The 21,799-nt window shown below is 42.6% G+C and overlaps 1 protein-coding gene across 2 annotated transcripts in view; it reads right to left on the reverse strand.

The window, feature by feature from the left end:
• Positions 1 to 146: 146 nt before the first annotated feature.
• The window catches only part of LOC124231552 (SET domain-containing protein 4-like), a 125,793-nt gene continuing 104,140 nt past the window's right edge, over positions 147 to 21,799 (reverse strand). For both annotated transcript variants that reach the window (XM_046648345.1, XM_046648346.1), the window contains exons 3-11: positions 17,759 to 17,854; positions 13,689 to 13,726; positions 11,181 to 11,269; positions 9,001 to 9,430; positions 6,523 to 6,697; positions 4,774 to 4,855; positions 3,612 to 3,692; positions 1,093 to 1,216; positions 147 to 423 (exon numbers count right to left, since the gene is read on the reverse strand). In XM_046648345.1, coding sequence (XP_046504301.1) covers positions 289 to 423; positions 1,093 to 1,216; positions 3,612 to 3,692; positions 4,774 to 4,855; positions 6,523 to 6,697; positions 9,001 to 9,430; positions 11,181 to 11,269; positions 13,689 to 13,726; positions 17,759 to 17,854 — 1,250 coding nt within the window. In that variant the 3' untranslated portion in view covers positions 147 to 288. The remainder of the gene's footprint in view (positions 424 to 1,092; positions 1,217 to 3,611; positions 3,693 to 4,773; positions 4,856 to 6,522; positions 6,698 to 9,000; positions 9,431 to 11,180; positions 11,270 to 13,688; positions 13,727 to 17,758; positions 17,855 to 21,799) is intronic.

The following is a 21,799-nucleotide window of genomic DNA, read 5'->3' on the forward strand; positions in this document are numbered from 1 at the left end:
TACCATGAGGATGGCACATTGTTCTTCGATCACAGCTCTGGGATCCCAGAGCCTGCTCTGCCCCCTAGAGATATCCTTCCGTGTCCTAGGAGCAGCCACCACTCCACCCCACACACAAAGAAAAGCAAAAAGAAAAGGATTAAGTACACAATTGTTTAATAGAAGCTGTTCATTGACTGTAAATGATTCTATATAAAAGAACCTTAGTTTAAAAATGTTTAAGGAAGTTTAAAAACATTTAAGAAGCCACACCCACCACAGGAGGTGATCAAACACACTTGGGTGAAGTTATGTAAAAGCTGTTTGCAAATTGTTGAGGATCCCAGCAGATGCCTGGAGAATCTTTAGTTCTTCTGTCCACAATGTTTCCACTAAAGTAAGCTGGTTTATCAAAGCGATTTCTTCAGCTTTCATACGAGAAACCTGGAAGTTATTTTTAAATGATTTTTTATAGTAGTAAAACATACACAAACATAAAATTTACCATTTGACCACTCCGAAATGTATAATTCAGTGGCATTAAGTCCACTCACAATGTTATGTAACCATCACCACTACACATCTCCAAAACTTTTTCATCATCTCAAACTGAAACTCTGTATCCATGAAACACTAACTACCATCTCACCCTCCCCAAACCCCTGGTAACCGCTATTCTACTTTCTGTCTCTATGAATTTGCCTATTCAAGATGCCTTATGTAAGGGGGATCATACAATACTTGTCTTTTTGTATTCCGGTTTACTTCACTTAGCATAATGCCTTCAAGGTTCATTTAAATTATTTTTTAATCCAGCAATGTTTTCACTCAAATGAGTGATTTCTCATTTAATTAAAACATTTACTACATAAAAATAAAAAACAAAGAGTACTTAAAAATTTATTACCAAGAATTCATGTAACAACTTCACCTATTAAAAGGTGTAGATAAAAAAAATAGTCAAAAAACAGAAATTACATCAACGTTCATCTATGTAAAGCATTAAACAATGCCCTGATAAGGTGTACTATCCCTATCCAACAGGCACAAAATAAGTAACTTCTTAATCAAAACACTTCTTCAAGAAAATGATGCAATATTCTAGAAACATACCTTCTGAAGCATAGCATTAGTCTCTTCTATGAAATAACGGCATATTTTCTGGGCTACGTCCAAACTTGTCTTCTCATTTGTATCTGAAATTATTTCCCCAAGAAGTACTTTTTTCCAGCACGTACTAGAACCAAAACGTTGAGTAAGATCATTTCAGCAGGCTCTCAAAAAATAAAGAAGGCTTTTACGCTTCAACACAACACAAAACTCTTTTTTCTATTTTTCCAGAATCATAGTAAAAGTCATTCCATAAGGAGATTCCCCAAACCTCCCGCCACATGCAGTTCCTGTGCTGAAGCAGACAAGGTACATAAGAAAGAAGGAACATCTGAAAATAAGAAGCGAGGGGACTGGCACTCTTTGCAGGCAGGGACTGAATTTTATCATCCCAACCCTGTGTCCGGCACGTAAGTGAGTGAGTCACATCCACCAGCCACAGGAATAGAGCAGGAGACAGGACAGGAAGGGGAGTCCATGGCCCCAAGGACTAGGGACTACAGAGCATAGGCGGCAGTGCTTCCTCTCTTCAAGGGACAGTCTTTCCTCAAATATGGCAAACTGAATGGGACACATTTCACAAAGTAAAATGCTCTACAGATGGGAGGAGGAATCTACCGTGAAGCCTTCCTCTACGTGCAGGGCATTCCCACTTTATATTATGAAAGTTGGGAGGAAATCGGGTTGAGTGGGCAGGTGGGGCCAACTTTCTGCAGGCAGAAGAGTGTAGGTGTTTCAGGGTAGGCAAAGGGGAGCCACAGCAGGATGCAGAGCCAGAAGGTGGCAGAGAAAAATCTGTACACCAGGAAGAAGTAGGAACCAGGGAGGAGGAGGGTGGAGGAACAGACGCTGGATGCGGAGAATTCGGGAGTGGAAGTGGCTTGGAAGGGGTAAGGTAACATCAGAGTGGACATACACATAGGTCACTTAGAAATTCAGAACAGCCAACAAGCCACAAAGGGAGTAAAGTCTTAAGTCTTCAGCTTTAGAGATGATGGTTGAAACCTCAGGAATAGATAAATTCTCAGGAAAGAAAGCAAGGAAGGAAGGAAATTACTATGTGCCAGGCACAGTGTTTCATACACAACCATTATCTAATTTAAGCTTCACAATTACCGGGCAAAGAAGGCATTATTATCCCTACATTAGACACAAAGAAACTGAGAATCGGGAATGATAAAGAACTCACTCTAAGTGACAAAGCTTAGGAGAGGCAGTAATTGCTGCAAACACATGTCAGGCAGAATCCCAACCACGTTCTCTTTCTGCCACACCATTCCAGACAGTTGGAAATAACTCGAAGGGAAGAAAAGAGGCCTGAGGATGACCTCTGGGAAACATCCAGTTGTTTCATTTAATTCGAGGTTGACATGCATGGAAAGGACTCATACTGATTTCCAAGAAGGATTTAAGGAAGCTTACATGGGTACCCATGAGATAAAACAGAATGTAAGATGAATGGACAGGGGAAAATAAGACAAAGGGAAGATGAGAAGAAGAAAGATAAGATACAGTCAGGATAAATTGTATGCCTTAAAATCCTGCACATTTGGATGGACCACATATTTGCCTCTTAAGTTTTCTAGTGAACAGTAAAAAAAGAAAAGAAACATAGAGACAGAATTCACAGTGACTGTAAGATAATACAAACCATCTGCTGAGAACAAACTCAACTATTTCTGGTGTGAGATCGGGGAGTAATTTTTCTCCCCAAGTCCCTACAGAAAAAGAAGGAAGCAATACCATAAACCATAACACAACAAGCATCACTGAATGAGCACCAACTCCTTCTAGGCACTGTGTTAAGGGCTATTCCTAGACATTATCTCATTTAATCCTTGCAACTGCTCAAGGGGGGTGTCACCATCTTCAGGAAGTCCTCCACACATAGCAAGGGCTCAGTGAGAGAAACTAAGTGGTGGGCATCACCCATGACTCCTTAACAAGGACCCAGACCGAAGGAGCTCCAGAGCTGGGGAGGGCACAGTTCTTACCACGCTGGGGGAAGGACCCACAGCCTCAAGGAAATATTAAGGAGCCTGAGCAGGATGCGAGTCTACACTGGGGTCTCCTCCGCCTACCTCCTCCATGGAAACATCCAGGCCTCTTCTGGAGCAAGGGTCTCGATCTGCCCCCAGGGCAGAGTCAGGTGGGGCCCCTGCTCACGAAAACCCTACCCACTCAGAGATTTTCCTCTAAACAGTGCCAATGCCCACACTTTTTGAAGTGTTGACCCTGAACAATCAGCTGCAGGTCACCAGGGGGAAATATCTGAGTAGAGACTAAAGAGTTCTCAGGACCAGGTACTCTGATTATGACTCTAAAACCAAAATTCCAGAAATGGTGAAAACTTAGAAGTGAAAAACTCATCACATAGGCAACTTACATAAAGAATAAGCAACCTCAACAAACAACGGAATTCCCTTCTCCTCTCAGGCTGGGTATTGAACGTAAGCTGAAAACCCCACAAAATCATGTCCAGACTGTAATGACAGCTCATGACCAACACAGATAAAACTTACAACTCTTCAGCTTCCAGATATAACAACTTGAGAGCTGTGAGTAACCTCCAGGATGGCCCGTCCCATCCAAATGTCAAATTTCTAAAGCAGAAAAACAAATAACAACAAATCCATCATTTCGGTACCTCATGACACATGGCAAATGGTTGAAGAGCCAAACATTTTTTTAATGGGGCTAACCATTATGTAACCTGCAATCTTGGTCACAAAGACAAAAGAGAAAAATAAGTCTGCAAATATTTAAGAATAAAGCCTGAGTAACAGAAAATTCTTTATATTTTAAAAAAAAGAAGAAAAAGCTATTTTCCAATTAATTCAGTAAGAAGCTGAACGTGGATGACGGGCCACAGCAAGAGGGCATGTGTCACATGTCACAGTGATACGAACGATGAAGAATCTGGACTATCCTGGATGCCAAACAAATGGCAGCCACGACAGCTGGACTGCACTCACCCTTCGCTGCATTATTTAAAACTTAATTTTATCTACAGAAGAAAGTTTGAAAGAGAGAACCCTGAACCCTGTTTACCCCATTTGGAGTGGAATCACCTAGCCCTGCCCCCCACCCCAAGAGCCTGCACCATGTGGCTGAGTGACTGAGGGCCAGCCTGGTCTGCAGGTAGGAGCCCAAGGCCATCCCACCTGACCACATGCTAGAGACAAGCTCACACTGGGACACCAATCAATACATGCAGGGCTCTCTTTTGGTACAATAATTTAACATTTCAAGCTTGTATCTTATGTCCCCAAATAAGTTTCTTGAAAAGTATCTTATGCTCCTTGTGTGCCCCACAACATCAAGCACAATTTACTGTACAGAGTAGGTGCTCAATAAACACCTAACTGTCAACTGGTACAAGTCAGGATAGCTCTCACACCTACAAAAACCCTAACCATGGGGGTGGGCTCCGTGGCCTAGTGGTTAAGTTTGGCACGCTCCACTTCAGTGGCCCAGGTTTGGTTCCCAGGCGCAGACCTACAGCGCTCGGCAGTGGCCATGCTGCAGTGGTGTCCCACATATAAAATAGAGGAAGACTGGCAGAGATGTTAGCTCAGGCCAAATCTTCCTCAGAAAAAGAAAAAAAAAAAACCCTAACCCTCAATTTTTTCATCAAAATTTCCTGAAGGAATAATTTTGAGAGCGAGAGAGAAAAACACTTACTCTATAAAGTCATGATCCTTTAAAATGGAAATCTTTTTCTTCATCTGTTTATCTGTTGATGGAAGATATTTAACAAGTATATCTGCATTAAAAAAACAGAACAAGAATTAGGGTGTCATTCCAACAAAAGTGTGGGCCTTTCCTTCTCAAGTTATTTTCCTTCTCATTAGCAATCAAGACATATGTAAAGAGTTTGACCTAATTCACACCAAAAAAGTCTATTTTTCAGAGCCAAGTCAATGAGGTCATTATCTACTCCTTGAAAAGCTAAAAGAATTCCAAGGCAGGGGAGAAAACGTCCCCAATCTCAGCTCATGCTCCCTAAGCAAATCAGGCAACAACCAGGTAATTAAGACATCAGCAGGACCGCTGAGAAGTTCACTCACCAAAAGTCTACATTCTGTACAAACATGAGGAAATGTTTACAATATTAAGTGTTTAAAAGTCAGAATTCAAAACTGTCTGGATGTGAGTGATTACAATCACAAACAGTTGAAAGTGAACATGCAAAGTTAACAGAGCTTATTTGGGGTAGAAGGATAATGAGAGATTTTTCTATTTTTAAAAGTTCTTTTTATATTTCTCTGTTTTTATTTTTTAAATGCAAAAACAATTAAATGTCAATTTTATTCGAATCATTTGACCAATCAATATTTCATGGTCATCAATCTGAAGATTACTCTGATAATATGACGCTAATCTCAAAGCTAGTTTTCTAAGAGACCCAGCGAGGCCCAGTTTTTGCCTTGCTTTTTCCTTCTGCTGAGGAAGATTGTCCCTGAGCTAACATCTGTGCCAATTTTCCTCTACTTCATATGTGGGTCACCACCACAGCACAGCTGACGAGTGGTGTAGGTCCACGCCCAGGATCTGAACCCATGAATCTGGGCTGCCAAAGAAGAGCGCATAGAACTTAACCACTATGCCATGGGGCCAGCCCCCCTGCTTTTCTATTTTTATTTTGAGAAATAACATTATTATTCTGCTGATAGGATGCAGTAATATCACCTTGACCAAGTTTCTCTTTCCACTAGAACTTATATTAAAACCACCTCAAATTATACACTTGGTCAATCTCTGGCCATTTCTTCATGGCCCAGAAAACTGTTTGTCTGCTGCTTCAGGAGAGGAAAAACATCAGTCTTCTATGTACCGTTTTTAATATTATATTTGGAATTTTCACAGCACGAATTTACGAGCTAAATTATTATTTTAAAAAGTCATACCAATGATGATGGCTAGTAAGTCACAAAAGAGCAGAAATGAAATCAACCTTGCATCATGACACTGAACTCTGAAGACAAGGGATGTGTAAGGTACTCACCTCTGTGATTAGCACAATGCCTTACACATGGTAGGTGCTTAATAAGTATTTTTTAATTCGTTGCTAATTCTATTCTATCCTTAGTGACAGCGACAATGTCTCAGTATAAAGATTTCCATTTCTTTCCATCTATTAATACTGTATTTATCTCCTTTGCAGTTTTCCTTTTCTTCCATCCTATCATCTGACCTGATGCAATAAAACATTTCTCGGTTCTTCCCACCATCAATAAAGATCAACGCTTTGTTGTTTTTACTTCAACATTAAAATTACATGGTCAATAAGAGTAAGGCCACCCTGCCTGGGAGAAAATTAATGATGTACATTGTAAGGTTTTGCCATTTTTATTAAAACAAAATAAATACATCCCCAGATGGGGGGGAAAATCCTATCATCTTAGTGGTAAGAACAAAGTTGACTTCAACCTTTTGAGACATAAACACAAGCATGAGGGTTGTGGATGGAAACAAATCCATATTCCAGGAGTAGCCGTTGGTTATCATGAGGGCCATAGCAGATGAATACCTCTTCATGTTTTCTACAACTTGAAACTGTTCTAATTTCATAACAGCGAGTTTCCTCATTAAATGCTGCTTTCACCTAGAAAGGAAAGTTGTTAAAGGTTTTTTTAAAGCTAACCACAAAACTAAAAAGATTAAGATTAATTTAAGCCAGATGCAGCTTTCAAACACTCATCCCTGAATTCAGCCACATGTGGAAAACAATGCCACAACTGCACGTCAGCCTCTTTTGTTCACCCCATCGGTGAGGGAGGGAGTCCTGCCTGAGGGGTCTTAGGATCCTGCCAAACACACTACACCTGACAACAGACTGATGAGACTGACAGCAGTTTATTAGCCACATATACAGCCTGGGGTAGAGGATGCAGCAACAATGCAATGACCAGACAGGGGCTGTACTCGGGAGCAGAGGGACCAGCAGGGGCCATGGGAAGCAGGCTTTGCAGTAACGAGAGGATGTGATGACCCCCGGTTCCCGTAGGAAGATGTGATTCGCTTTTTGAATAATTTCAAGGGCTGGCAAGGAGGTGAAACCTGTTAGGTCAAGGACTAGGTCAGGGACGGCTGGCCCAGGTGATAGGGAGACTAGCCGAGGGGAAGCCTTTCCCCCTAGGTGGGGGGAATATCTGGTGAGAGCAGGCAAACTCAGGGTCAGGCCTTCGGGGCCTGCGAGGCCCAAAGATGTCAAGGCAGCATAGGAAATTTCAGGTCTTACAACAGCTCAAAAGCTGTGTGATCTTAGTTGTAACTGTGACATTGGCTGATGCCATCATACGGATTTGGGGACAATTTTGTTAGTTAACAGGTATAGAAGAAAAAAACCCAAGAAGAACTAACTGCTCCCCCACAATAAGGAGTGGGTACTGAGGTCTCCTTTCTGAGCAGCCAGTCCCAGGGAGATGAGGATGAGTAACAGGCTGAATTCCTTAGCTTGCAGCATCAACAAGAGATCAGGACCATGGTTTAGAGTTTCATGCCAAAAGTCAGCTGCAGTACACTCTACTTTTTTGTGTATGTGAGGAAGATTGGCCCTGAGCTAACATCTGTGCCAATCTTCCTCTACTTTGTATATGGGATGCCACCACAGCGTGGCGTGACGAGTAGTATACAGGTCCACATCCGGGAGCAGAACCCATGAACCCTGGACCACCAAAGCAGAGCACATGAACTTAACCACTATGCCACCAGGCTGGCCCATGCAACACACTCTAGACCAGAGGTCAGCAATATTTTTCCATAAAGGGCCAGAGTGTGAATATTTTAGGCTTTGCTAGGGTCCCCAGACCACAGGCCTACAGGCTGTAGTTTGCAGTGCCACTAAACGCAACTATAAAAACACTGGTTTGGAGCACTAACAACCCAATAAAAAAAAAGGTCAAGCCAATGGGGACTGAGTCCCTGAGACCAGCACCCTGTTGTACAACACACCCCCAACATTATTTCATTGATATCAACCACGTAAACATACTTGTAACCTCAGTCACCTGTGATTCATGTTGTTAGAGATGCATCTTTCTACAAAAGCAAAAGACAGACAAGCAAGGAAATTGTCCTGGCCTAAGAAAGCACAATAGGGGCCTCCCTACACTCTCCTCTCACTGGCATGTGGGCTAACCAGGCATCATCAATCTTCTCAGGGTGGTGTGGGGCATGAAGAGGACAGCAGGAGCACGGGTCCCAGGCAGCGTGCCCCAAGAGTACCGTGAATGGGTCACAGGTGAGGCGGCATACAACACCCTTTGCCCTCAAAGCAGGCTTTGCCGCAACATGCCCTAAAGAAATAATCACCTCCTTTATGAGCCACAGGGGAGGAGGGCTGGGGAAGAAGAGATCTGTGAGTGTCTCCCAGAGTGGGATTCTTTCATCATTTCCCAGGCTCCTTCTCCCCACAAACATTCAGCCATTTGGTAAGCATTTACTAGACGCCGACCACGTGCCAGGCCCTGCACTGATCACTGGGGTTACAAGAAGGAACGAGGCAAAGTCCCCGACTCCTAAGACTGTAGAGTTCAGAGGGGGAAGGAGCAGGTTAATCAGGGATCACAGCAAAAATAACTGCTGACAGTAGTGTCTCCAAGTGTACAAGGAGGAGACAGGAAGGACTCTGTAATAGGGTGGGGGAAGAAGGGGCGGGCTGCTGGGTAAGCCAGTCCACGGGATACAACAAAAGTCTCTGGAGAGCAGAGTGTGAAAACGGGCAGAGGAAAAGGACACCAGGAAGGGTCAGGAGGAAAGACAGAAGCGTACCTGACAGCAGGGGGGTTTGCCCAAAGCCAGCTACACCTTTCCCTGTGGTTTCACTCAGGATTCAAAGTCACAAGTTCTACATGCTGGAGTCCTTCCTATCCAAACAGAACCTGTGTCCTCTTGTCAACTTCTCACCTGGACGTCTGGGCTGTGATTGAGCAGATCCAGGTATGGAGCGAGCGCGTAGGTGTCTGGCTCTACGGAAAAGCATCGCCTCCGCCTGGGCTTCATGTACACAGCTCTGGTGTTGACGGTGCACCAAGCCCACAGGAAGGCACTGTAGCTAAAGATGCTCTCAACAGCCTCGGAAAATAGAGGCTGCAGGGAAGAGAAAAAGTCTCTGGAGGAAGTAAAGAACTCCTGCAAGCGGGTTCTCTGTTCTCTGGCCTTTGCTTTCAATGGTTTGGGAAGAAGATCCACCACTTCCGGCTCCAAACAAACAGGGCAGGTGTAGGCCTTCGGTAAAACCTCCAGGTAAGGCTTCCAGACAGACCGGTCCCCAGCATGCTTTTCTGCAACCAAAAAGGTGCAGAGAGCCAGAAGAGGAGACAGAGGAGGCTGCCACCTTTTAAAATTAAAAACCGAATTAAAGGAATTACTTTTATTCAAAATATGGAGTAAGCAAGAGTTATAGACATCCTAGCGGTTTGCTCTGTCCCCAGAGGGACTGTGGCCGAACTGCTAGCACTCAGGTTTGCTCAGTGCACCCGAGAGAGGTCTTCCCTCCTCAGCGCTTTCTGCTCAGGAGCGCACCCCAGTACAAGCACTCAGTCACCCTGACACAAGGACTGACTCACTAACACGAGCTCCAGCTTGTTTGCAAGAGATTCTTTTTTGCAAAAGACCTCTTTGCTTCCAAGTTGGTTCTCTAGTTTTAAAGCTTTTGCTGGAACTCCACTGGTTTCACCTAGACAAGGATGAAAACTTGTTAGGGAAGAAAATTGGTGGGAAGAACCTAGACCTGTCCCTCCAATACAGTAACCACTAGGTACACACAGCTATCTCAACTTTAATTATTTAAGATTAAATAATACTGAAAATTCAATTCCTCAGTCACACAAGCCACATTTCAAGTGCTCAACAGCCCTATGTGGCTAGTGGCTACCACCATGGTCAATGAAGGGTGAAACATCACGATCACTGCAGAAAGTTCTATTGTAAGATACCAGCCTGCATAGAAAACTGAATATGCTCATTACACACTTGTTACAGTTCTAAAGCTTTTGTTCCTAAACTTACCCACTCTACTGCAAATTATACATTGCAGTATTTTTATTTACCAATAAAAAGATGTCATGTTGCACGAAATATATTTAGAAAAGTTTTCATTAACCTTCAAAGTCCAGATTCCTATATTACCATACTTTCTACTCAGAATTTCAGAATAATACAGTAAATGTTAATATAAAGAGGATCCTTGCTTCTACTCAGGCCAATGAAGATACATCAGCCCTCTTAAAAAATATGGCGGGGGGCGGGGGGGTGGCCAGTGGCACAGTGGTTAAGTTCTCACAGTCCGCTTTGGGGGCCCAGGGTCCACCGGTTCGGATCCTGGGTGCAGACATGGCACCGCTCATCAAGCCATGCTGTGGTAGGCGTCCCATATATAAAGTAGAGTAAGACGGGCATGGATGTCTTCCTCAAAAAAAAAATAAATAAATAAAAATATGGCAGGGGGAAAAAGGTCCAGAACTTACCCCGGGTTAAGAAACAATACAATCTTCCAACTCCCATAATATAGAAACCCCTTCTACTAAGGATATCACTCATTCTGTCCTCAGAAAGTCCCCCAATATAACAAAGGCCCAATATAAGATAAGCCAGAAAAATAGTTCTCAGCTCCCATGTTGGCCTCCTCTCTTCTACGCTAAATAAAATTAAACCTTTCATAATGTCAACAGCTCTTCTTAGCTGAAGGAGAATTCAAGCAAGTACAATAAGGGTAAAAATAAAAGCGAGTAACTAACATCTGTCAGGATCTACTATGATGGAAGAGAATGGACTGCTAGGAGTCAAGGCACTCAGCTGTCATTTACATCTGTTATCCCATTCAATCTTCATTCTCTAGGAAGTGATAGATCAGGATTCAAACCTGCATCCCAGGCAGCCTATTAAAAACATTAAAAATGCAGTTTACATTGAATTAAGTACCAACTTCATAGATCAGAGTAAACCTTTCGAACCATTTCAGATATTTATTATCTACACAAAAAGGCTGGGTCCTCATGAACCATGCCTTAGATGACACATTGCCAATGATACAGACTTTAAAGGAGAAGCCCTTGCACCAGATAAGCATATGCGCAGTCACTTACTTAGCAATGTACGCCCCTAAGTAGCTTCTGATCACTGTGTCCGTGGTGAGCAGGCAACTCTCAGGCAATGAAATAATCATCTGTCCCTCCTCACCGAAAAGAAAGGAAAGTTTAGAACACCCATGCTTGGAAAGGACCTGCGAGTATAAGTCTTTTCAAGTCCTTGATTCCACAATCACCCACTAAGAACCCGGGATAACCCAACCACAGACCACCAAAGAGCCAACCAACGGACTGGCTCCCAAGTCCCTGAGTCAGCAGATGCAGGCAAGCCTGCTCCAGCGCCAGGTACTACAGCCTCAGCAAGAATTAAAGGTTAATTACGTGACTGACACCTACCACCAGTCAATCATTCACCAGAAAGGAATGCGCTAACACTCCAACAACTCAAATAAAATTGTTCCTTCATCTTCCTATGACAGGAAATAGTGCTACCTACGGGAAACAGGCAGAAAAATTCTATCTGGTGAAATCCATGTGTCCAGGCCATTCCAGTCAATGGCCTACTCTATGTACAACCTACACCCATTAGCTAAAGAAAGGGCAGGCCACCCAGCACAAGGGTCTCGTTTTACCACCTGCAAAAGTATAGTTTTCAGTCCTCCCCCTCAGAGACAGAAGAAACACAAAGAAGAATTAAGATGTCAAGGGGGCTGGCCCCGTGGCCGAGTGGTTAAGTTCGCGTGCTCTGCTGCAGGCGGCCCAGTGTTTCGTTGGTTCGAATCCTGGGCGCGGACATGGCACTGCTCATCAAACCACGCTGAGGCAGCGTCCCACATGCCACAACTAGAAGGACCCACAACGAAGAATATACAACTATGTACTGGGGGGCTTTGGGGAGAAAAAGGAAAAAAAATCTTTAAAAAAAAAAAATTAAGATGTCAAGTAATAGACCCCAGAATCAAATAAAGCACTAAGAAACTATATGTAAGATCCTGCTTTTATTATAACAGGCATCCTAGTTGGTTAAAAATCTCAGCAAAAGTCTTCTGGGTTCAATTTCTGGTTTCCTCATCTATAAATCCAGATTAAGCTGGACGATCACTACAGTCCCTTCCTGTTCCAATGTCACATGACTTTCTGATTTTGAAAACAGTCACTTAATAAAATGTTCTGTAACCTGATTGTGGTAAATCTCTTCATAATCAAAACTCATCAAACTGGACATTTAAAATCTGTACATTTGCTGTGTGTAAAATATATCTCAATTTTCAAAAAGTTTAACAAAAAAGCCACATTTACGAGTACACATAAAACAACTTCCACTTATCATTTCATGATCTAAACAAAAACTACCCATAATTACTACTATATACATAAGAGGTACATCTCTCCTCCCCAAATTCTGCTACAGATTAAAGTTAATTATACTTCCCCTCAAAAAATAAAAATATTGCACAACGATGTGGATGTACCTAATACTATTGAGCTGTACATTTAAAAACGGCTAAGATGGTAAAATCATGTATGTTTTACCACAATGAAAAATTTTTGAATAATAAAAATAGTATAGCAGAATCACAACATTAAAAGCTACCATTCTTTAGGCTAACAAACGTTCACAGCTAGGTTTTATATAAATTAAAGAACTAAAAGTAATTTTAAATAATTAAAAATAAATTAAGGAATTAATTTCTAGCTTTACAGAAAATCGTGCACTAGATGTCCTTTAACATCATGAAAAGAACTAAAATGACCCTTGGAGGTCATCTATGTCATTTACCTGCTCGTTTTCCAGGTGAGGAAACAGAAGCCAAGGGTTAGGAGCCTCACTCCAGGTGCCACGGCAAGCTCAAGGCAATCCTGGGACACGCCGAGGCCACCTCCCCTCTGCCTGCTCAGGCTCTACTTACTATACTATGCACGGCCTCTCAGAGGAGAGCAGCTCCCTGCCCCGGCACATTGAAAATATGATCTGATTTATAAAATCTTGAGGCAGAGCATGCTAGTTGCCTACCCCAATGTGCCTTCTCTCCCCCTCTGCACTAACACAATCCAATCTGGAGGGCACTGTGCTAGGGAAAGGAGGACCCATCCCACCTCCCTCATAGCTGGCTGGAGACACGGACCTGGTCGCTGGCAGAGAGAAGGGGAGTGGAATTTCCTTGACAGGAGAAAATCTGCCCGTCTTCACCCCCTTGCTCCTTTCTGTTGCTCAAGCTCTAGGAGCCACACCCTGGATCTGGGGTGCAGGGCTCCATCTACACAGACAGAGAGCTGGGAAGGAGTCTGGGTCTCTGATGGCCATAGGACAGCATACCAGCCAGGTCTGCCTATCCAGGCTTGAGTACATGACAGCAAAATAAACTTATGCTCTGTTCAAGCATTGTTACTTTCAGTTTGTCTCTTATATACAGCTAACTTAATCCTAACAGACAGAATTGTATTCAAACATATCCATTAGGTAAAAAATGCCTGCACGTCTGAAATATTTTTACTTCACTTGATTTGAACCACAAAACAAAGCAGCAAATCTACATTGGGTTTCAAGGATAAGAGAGTTCTCACCTGCAGGCATATTTTGCTCATCAGCCCTCTTCCAGTACCTAGAAACACAAAGAGAGAAAAAGGGTAAATCCCACTATATCTTCAAGGTCTTAGAGATACCGTTTTGCATAAAACATGTGAATGAACTTCAAAAGCCCGCAAAGCTGAAGCTGACGTCTCGCATCCTTTGACTACCAGGGGAAAGAGAAGATTAAGAAGCTATGTGGGACATGTCCTCACCTCCTTTGGGTGTACAGTCCTCAAAGGGAAAGTAAGCTTCAGAGAGGAGACCTAAAGGTCTTTCACTTTATACAGATCGGCTGCTGGGCTCTTACAGGAACCTTTAAGCACTACTCTCTCCCCTGGGGCCTACCAGCTGTGGTGGGGGCGTCTACTCCTAACGCCCACCCACCCTCAGAGGCTGGATCCTCAGCCCACTTTTACCCACTACCAGACCCAGCTTTCCCCAGTGAGGATCTTGAGAGCTCTCTGACTGGCTGACCAGTAAGCCCACACAGGTCCCACAAAGCCTGCAGACGACACTCTTCCCTCCCCGACCAGGCAACCCATCAGATGTACTCTCCTTGACTGGATGAGCTTGGCAGGGCAGATCCAGGGCCAGCTGCTCCCTGGGAGCCAAGGCCTTGGCCAGAGCAAGTCACAACAGTAACTTCACCAGGTGCACCGTCACCACCAACAACATCCAGAAGTTTACCTCTCTAGGCCCAAGGCTCCCCTCCTGCACCACAGTCAGACGACAGCTTTTCTGACAGGCGTTCGTGAAATATGACCTATAATCATTATATCGGGTCTAGAGTATTCATTCTTTCAAATTCATAGTTCTTGACCTTTTTTCTCCCAGCTGGAAGAGAATATAATTCAGCAAAGGTCAACTCCTGCAGGACTACCAGAAGCTCCTGGTTCAGGGAGGGAATTCCTGCCTTGAGTCCTGAATCCGGAGTCTAGCAAGTTTGATTTGATGAGTCCTAACTCATCTCCCCACCCAGAAGCATAGTGTCAGCCTAGACACACGGTTTTGGTTTTAAGAACTTAGTTAATTTCTTCTCTGTGTCCCAGGGTCGAGCTAATCATTCCCATGGGCCACAACCCCTCCCGGAATCAACTACTAATGGGAGGATTTTTTTCTATGAGGTCATCCTTTAAAAGACTCATGGGCTACTTTAAGTAGAAATTTCTCTCCAAACATATAGATGAACAGAACCTGGCATATGGAACAAATCTGGAAGATACTTTATATTTCTACAATACAGTGTTCGATATCACAAATCACAGTAACCTACATTTATTATCATTTTATTCCAGATATACTAGGCAAAGTAGGAAGTGGCCATTAAGATCCTATAAAAGGATGGGCCGGCAGCAGTTAAGTGCACACGTTCCACTTCAGTGGCCTGGGGTTCACCGGTTCAGACCCCGGGTATGGACATGGCACTGCTTGGCAAGCCATGCTGTGGCAGGTGTCCCACATATAAAGTAGAGGAAGATGGGCATGGATGTGAGTTCAGGGCCAGTCTTCCTCAGCAAAAAAAAAAAAAAAAAAAAGAGGAGGATTGGGAGCAGATGTTAGCTCAGAGCTAATCTTCCTCAAAAGAAAAAAAACAAATCCTACAAAAGGAAAGCTTATTACAGACTTCTCATTGCCATAAAATTTTTACTATCATATATCCACTATGGAGGCCCAGATTTGGCCAGTGTTTTTGGTGGTACAAGGAAATACTGGCATCAGTTCCCAAAGCATGAATAAGCGGAGAATCTTACAGGCAGAATCCTGCTTGCAACCTAGGAGCCATACCTTGCCCCTCCACCAACTAAGATTAATTCCCCGGAATTTTGTTCCCTCCTATCATACACTGATTAAGAGCCAAGGATACATAAAGCACTTAGGGAAGGTGTTATGGACTGAATGTTTGTGTCCCTCTAAATTCATGTGTTGAAATCCTAACCCCCAATGTGATGGCATCAGGAGGTGGGGCCTTTGGTAAGTGATTGGGTCATAAGCATGGAGCCCTCATAAGTGGCATATAGTGCCCTTACAGGAAGAGAGAAGACAGCTTGCTCCAGCTCCCTGTTCTCCACCATGTGAGAACACAAGGAGAAGACGGCAATTTGCAAACCAGGAATTGGTCATCACCAGACAGAGAATCTGCCTGAACCATGGTCCTGGACTCCCCAGCCTCCCGAACTGTGAAAAATAACTTGGTGTTTAAGCCACCCAGTCTACGGCAATTTGTTGTAGCAGCCGAGCTAAGACAGAAGCTTCCTTACCCCTAGAATTGTAAGGAGTGGGCTCTGATCACTACCCAACCATTGTGCTCTCTAGCTCCCATATGCCCATGACTCTGTGGATGGGCCACGGGAGAGATGTTCCCTTTCATAAACAGTAACTCTTCACTGCTCCAAATTATAGACAGAGAACTTATTTTCAGGCATTCCATTTAAACCATATGCCAATTCCTTCTTGCTAATGTTAAACCTATCTTTCTCAGGACAAAGTACATGGAGGAGTAGGCAGGCCTTAGCACAAGTCTACTCCTGACACTATTTTCTCTTGATCATCTCATGAAGAACTCAAACCAGTCAAATCTAACAGAATGGCTTTTACTGATTGTTCCCTGACACACAAAAACAGAAAGTTAAACATTCTGTTGGAGGCTGACAATTATGGTTCACCAACAGAAAGTAAGAGCAGCCCTATTAGAAAATGGCTCAAATCAAGTATTTTAGCCGAATGTAATCACGTGTAACTGATGCATAGGGAACAACTTTACAAACATCACCTCACTTGGCCAGGGCCACACATGATATATCGTCTATCTTGGGTGATGTATAAGGAAGTTAATTTGCTCAAAGTGAAATTACCCAATGGGTACTTGAATAATCATTTTAATGGCCAAGGGGAGCATTCAGAAGCATGTGATTTAATTTTTCTATAGGGTAAAAGATGTCTGCACCTGCCCTATGAAACAGACTTCAAGGCCCCACTCACATAACTGTCTCTGTGCTACAGCAGAACCAAAATCCTTATGAGAGCATCTTGGTCGTCTCCTTGGTTACCTCCAGCCCACTTCAGGATAGAGCTGGGTGGCCTTGTATGCAGACACATACCCATGGCAAGCGGCCCAACTTCTCTAAGAGAATGTTCCAGAACAGAATGCTAATCCAAACTCCATAACAAGATCCTCAATTTCCAGAAAAGAACGTTAACCCAGCCTCCACAACAAGCTACTCAACTTCCGGAAGAGAATGTTAATCCACCTCTGCCAAGGTGACTGTTGAAGCTGTGGCCACCAGAGGGTTCCTCCTCCGAGACTTGGGAAGCACAGTCACCACCCAGCTGAGGGAGCAGTATGCTGAGGCCTCTCCAAGGACTCCTCTCCTCCAGCCACACCACAGAAAACAAGCACCTCCGAGGGTTGTTTGGAACCTCCCTTCCCTGAGAAAACCATCTGGATTCACCTGACCTATGGGATAATCTCATCAGCCTGCATGGTCTGAAAAATCCCATGAAACCATTGTAGGTATGTTGATGAGGACAGCAGTCACCACTTTACACAAATGTCTGGTGTATCAGGACACAGCGAAGACATTTCCTGCAAGTCTAAGGGCCAGGAATACCTGGAATTCTGCTGACAAATAATTTAGCTTTGTAGACACGACACGAAGATTCAGGTAATTGATCATATCAATTGTCTGGGCTGAGGAAAGATGAGTCAAATTTGTGGCTCACCTCTGACAGGCATACAACAAGATTTTATAATAGTCATGGCTTTTATGTGTCATCCTTATATCTGCCTTTGTCTTACTTTTCTATTCTTATTTCCTTTTTTTAATTTTTCATTTTATTTCACCATTCTGGAATTTCTCCCCACAAGCCACTTTAATTCATTTTTGGAACAAGGCGAAGTATAAATAAGTGTTAGAGGTCCAAGGCAGGAAGGTTGGCGCACAGTAGAAGATTGCTCCCAGAGAGGATGCAGCTCACCTGCAGGAGTCACCCCCGCTGCCCTGGCACCTGTGCCCACACGTCTTTCATGTGAGAAAGGGAGTGAGAGTCGAAAGCCAGACTGTACCTGGAAAACGGGCAGGTGTTAAGTTCATGTCTTCAAACTTCCTCTCTTTCAGCCACTTCTTCAGCTCTATAAATTCAGGCTTGTAGCTCTCATTCACTAATCAATGGAAAGAAAAAATAGTGATTAAAATCACCATATAATCAGATGACCAGTTAAAAAGAAAATCTCTGATGAACTGTCCCAGTGTTCACAAACAATTCAGATAGTGTTATCGCAAAAGGGGATACATTTTAACACACATGAATAATGTAAACGAAAAAAGAAAAACCATATGAGACATAGGAAAAGCATTTGATAAAATCTAACATTCATTCCTGACAAACACTCTCAGCAAACAAGGATAGAAAGGAACTTCCTCAACCTGATAGAGAATATCGAACAGAAAACCTACAACCAACATACCTAATAACCAAAAACTGAGTGCTTTCCCGCTAAGACCAGGAACAAGACAAGGATGCCTATTCTCCCCACTTCTACTCAACATTGTACTGGTGGTTCTGTCCAGTGCAATAAGGAAAGCAAAGTAAAGAAAAGGACCTATTACGGCTTGAATTGCATACCCGAAAGCTTATGTGTTGCAGTCCTAGGCCCCAGTACCTCAGAATATGACCTTATTTAGAGATGGGGTCTCATGATGAGAAAACAGCTATTTGGAGTTGCCCTCACCTAGGCATTTTACAATATGACAACCCTGCTCACACCCAGAGTCTGGATATTCAGGTAAGGACCTGAGCTTACGATTCCCTGCGCAAGTTCCAGCAATGCTTCTCCTGGGGCACCTGTTAAAATAACCACTTAGAGTTGAGCCTGCAGAAAGTTAGTGACCGCCACCCTAACCACCTTATAAATAATAAGTGCTTGCTACACTGCTCTCTATCTCCTGCTCGCTCATGACCTGGGACTGAGGACAGCCCCTCTAAACCCCATCCACATCTTTGGGATCTATAAGTAATAAATCTTCTTACTTTACTTCTTTTATACGATTATATTGAAACTGTGCCTTCAATCAAAATGGCCCCACGGTTTTCACTACCCCAAAAGCAGGGGTTCAGATGCTGAGGGAGCTATGTGCCGACCCGCATGGGTGCCTTGTCCCTCCTCATTCGGCAGGTCATAATCCACACAGTCTTAACACACTAGCTACGGGCCTTCCTACACAGGTCTTTACAGAGGAAATCAAGTTAAAATAAGGTCATTAGGGTGGGCCCAATCCAATATGACTGGTATCCTTATGAAAAGGGAAAATCTGGACAGAGATATGCACAGAGAGAAGACGACAGAAGAGACACAGGGAGAAGACAGCCGTCTACAAGGAGAGAGGCCTGGAACAGATCCTTCCCTCATAACCCACCATGCTGCTGACACCTTGATTTTGGACTTCTAGCCTACAGGACTGTGAGACAGGGAAATTTACAGCTGTAAATGCCTAGATGGAAAAACAAGACTTAATTAAAACACAGGCAAAGGACTTGAATGGATATTTCTCCAAAGATGATACACAAATGCTGAAGAGCATATACAAAGAGTTCGACATCACTAATCATTACAGAAAGCCAAATCAAAATCACAATGGGTACTGTCTCACACCCATTAGGGTGGCTACTATCAGAAAAACAGAAACCAAAAAGTGTTGGCAAGGATGTGGAAAAACTGGAACTCCTGCACACTGTTGGTGGGAATGTGAAATGGTACAGCTGCTGTGGAAAAACAGTATGTCGATTCCTCAAGAAATTAAAATATAATTATCATATGATTCAGCAATTACAATTCTGGATGTATATCCAGAAAAGAAAGCAGGGCCTCAAAGGGATATTTGTCCACCCACATTCACAGCATCATTATTCACAATAGCGAAGAGGTAGAAGTAACCTAAATATCGTTAACGGATAAATGGATAAAGAAAATGTCGTATACATAAATATACAATGGAATATTACTTAGCCTTAGAAAGAAAGGACTTTCTGACAGGTGTTACATGAATGAACCTTGAGGGCATTACGCCAAGTGAAACAAACCAATTACAAAAAGACAAGTACTGTATGATTCCACCTATATGAGTTATCTAGATAGTGAAGGTCATGAAAAGAAAAAGTAGAAGGATGGTTACTAGGAGCTGGGGGGAGAAGGTAATAAGGAGTTGTTATATAATGGGTATAGAACTCCAGTTTTGCAAGATAAAAGGAGTTCTGGAGATTGGTTGCACAAAAATGTGAATGTATGTAACATTACTGAAGTATACTTAAAAATGGCCAATTTTATGTTATATGTATTTTACCACAATTAAACATAAAAATTTTGGGGGACAGGCCCAGTGGCACAGTGATTAAGTGTGCACATTCCGCTTTGGCAGCCTGGAGTTCGCTGGTTCAGATCCCAGGTGCAGACATGGCACCGCTTGGCAAGCCAGGCTGTGGTAGGTATCCCACATATAAAGTAGAGGAAGAAAGGGACGGCTGTTAGCTCAAGGCCAGTCTTCCTCAACAAAAAAAGAGGAGTGGCAGCAGATGTTAGCTCAGGGCTGATCTTCCTCAAAAAATAAATAAATAAAAATTTTAAAAGTCTGAAATCAAAAACCTAATGGAAAGACATACCTGGTTTATGGTTTGGAAGTTTCAATATTGTTGAGATGTCAAATTCTCTCCAAATTGATCTATAGATTCAATAATTCCTAATCAATACTCGAGCAGGCTTTTTCATAGAAATTGACAAAATGATTCTGAAATTCATATGGAAATACAAAGGATCTAGAGTAGCCAAAACCATTTCGAAATACTGATTTCAAAAATTATTATAAAACCACAGTAACCAGCAAAGAGTCAGCTATTGTCATAAAGACAACAAAGAGATGAATGGAACAGAACAGAAAGTCCAAAAATGGATCCACACATAAATGGATAACCGATCTTTTACAAAGGTACACAGCCAATTCAGAGGAGAAAGGATAGTTTTTTCATAAATGTTGCTGGAACAATTTGATCTCCATAAGCAAACGAAATAAACTTATTCATGTCTTGCACCATATATAAAAATTAACTCGAACTGAATCATAGACTTAATATAAAGCCTAAAACCATAAGACTTCTAGAAGAAAACATAGGAGAAAATCTTTTCGACCTTGGGTTAGGCAGATTTCTTAGGTACAACACCAAAAGCAAGGTCCACAAACAACAAATTGATAAACTGGACTTTTATCAAATTTTAATTTCTGCTCTTCAAAAGAGACTGTTAAGAGAATTAAAAAAGAAGCCACAGCGTGATTGAAAACATCTGCAAATCAAGTATCCGATAAAGGACTCGAATCCAGAATATCTAAACAACTCTGAGTAGTCAAGAAAAACAACACAACCTAATTAAAACATGGGTGAAAGATCTAAACAGTGAACCAAAGAATGCCTGGATAAATGGCAAACAAGCACACTAGTCATTAGGAAACGCAAATCAAAACCACAATAACACAGCACTTCACACCACTTAGGAGGACTATAATCAAAAAGACGACAACAAGTGTTGGCAAGAACGTGGAGCAATTGGAACTCTCATAAACTGCTGGTGGGAACATGAGATTATACAACCAGCTTGACAGTTTGACAGTTTCTTTAATAACAAAACCTACACCTATGATATGATTCAATCATTTTACTCCTAGGTATTTACCCAAGCGAAAAGAAACTATGTGTCCATGCAAAGATTTGTTGTACACAAATGTTCATAATGTCTTTATCTGTAGTAGGCAATGAATGAAAACACCCCAAACGTCCATCAACATTATAGATAAACAAATCATGGCATACAGTCAACAATAAAAAAGAATGAACTACTGATACACAGCAACAAAGAATTACCCCAAAATGATTATCTTGAGTAAAAGCAGCCAAATAAAAGAAAAACTCATATGCTATCATTTTATAAAACTATAAAATGTAAACAAATTGATAGTGACAGAAAGTAGATCACAGGTTGCATGGGGACAGGGGGAGGAAGGGTTCAAAGAGGGCCAAAAGGAAAGGATTACAAAGGTATATAAGGAAACTTCCTGGGGTG

This window comes from Equus quagga, chromosome 21, assembly GCF_021613505.1.
Source record: "Equus quagga isolate Etosha38 chromosome 21, UCLA_HA_Equagga_1.0, whole genome shotgun sequence".
In the NCBI taxonomy this organism is placed as follows: Eukaryota; Metazoa; Chordata; class Mammalia; order Perissodactyla; family Equidae; genus Equus; species Equus quagga.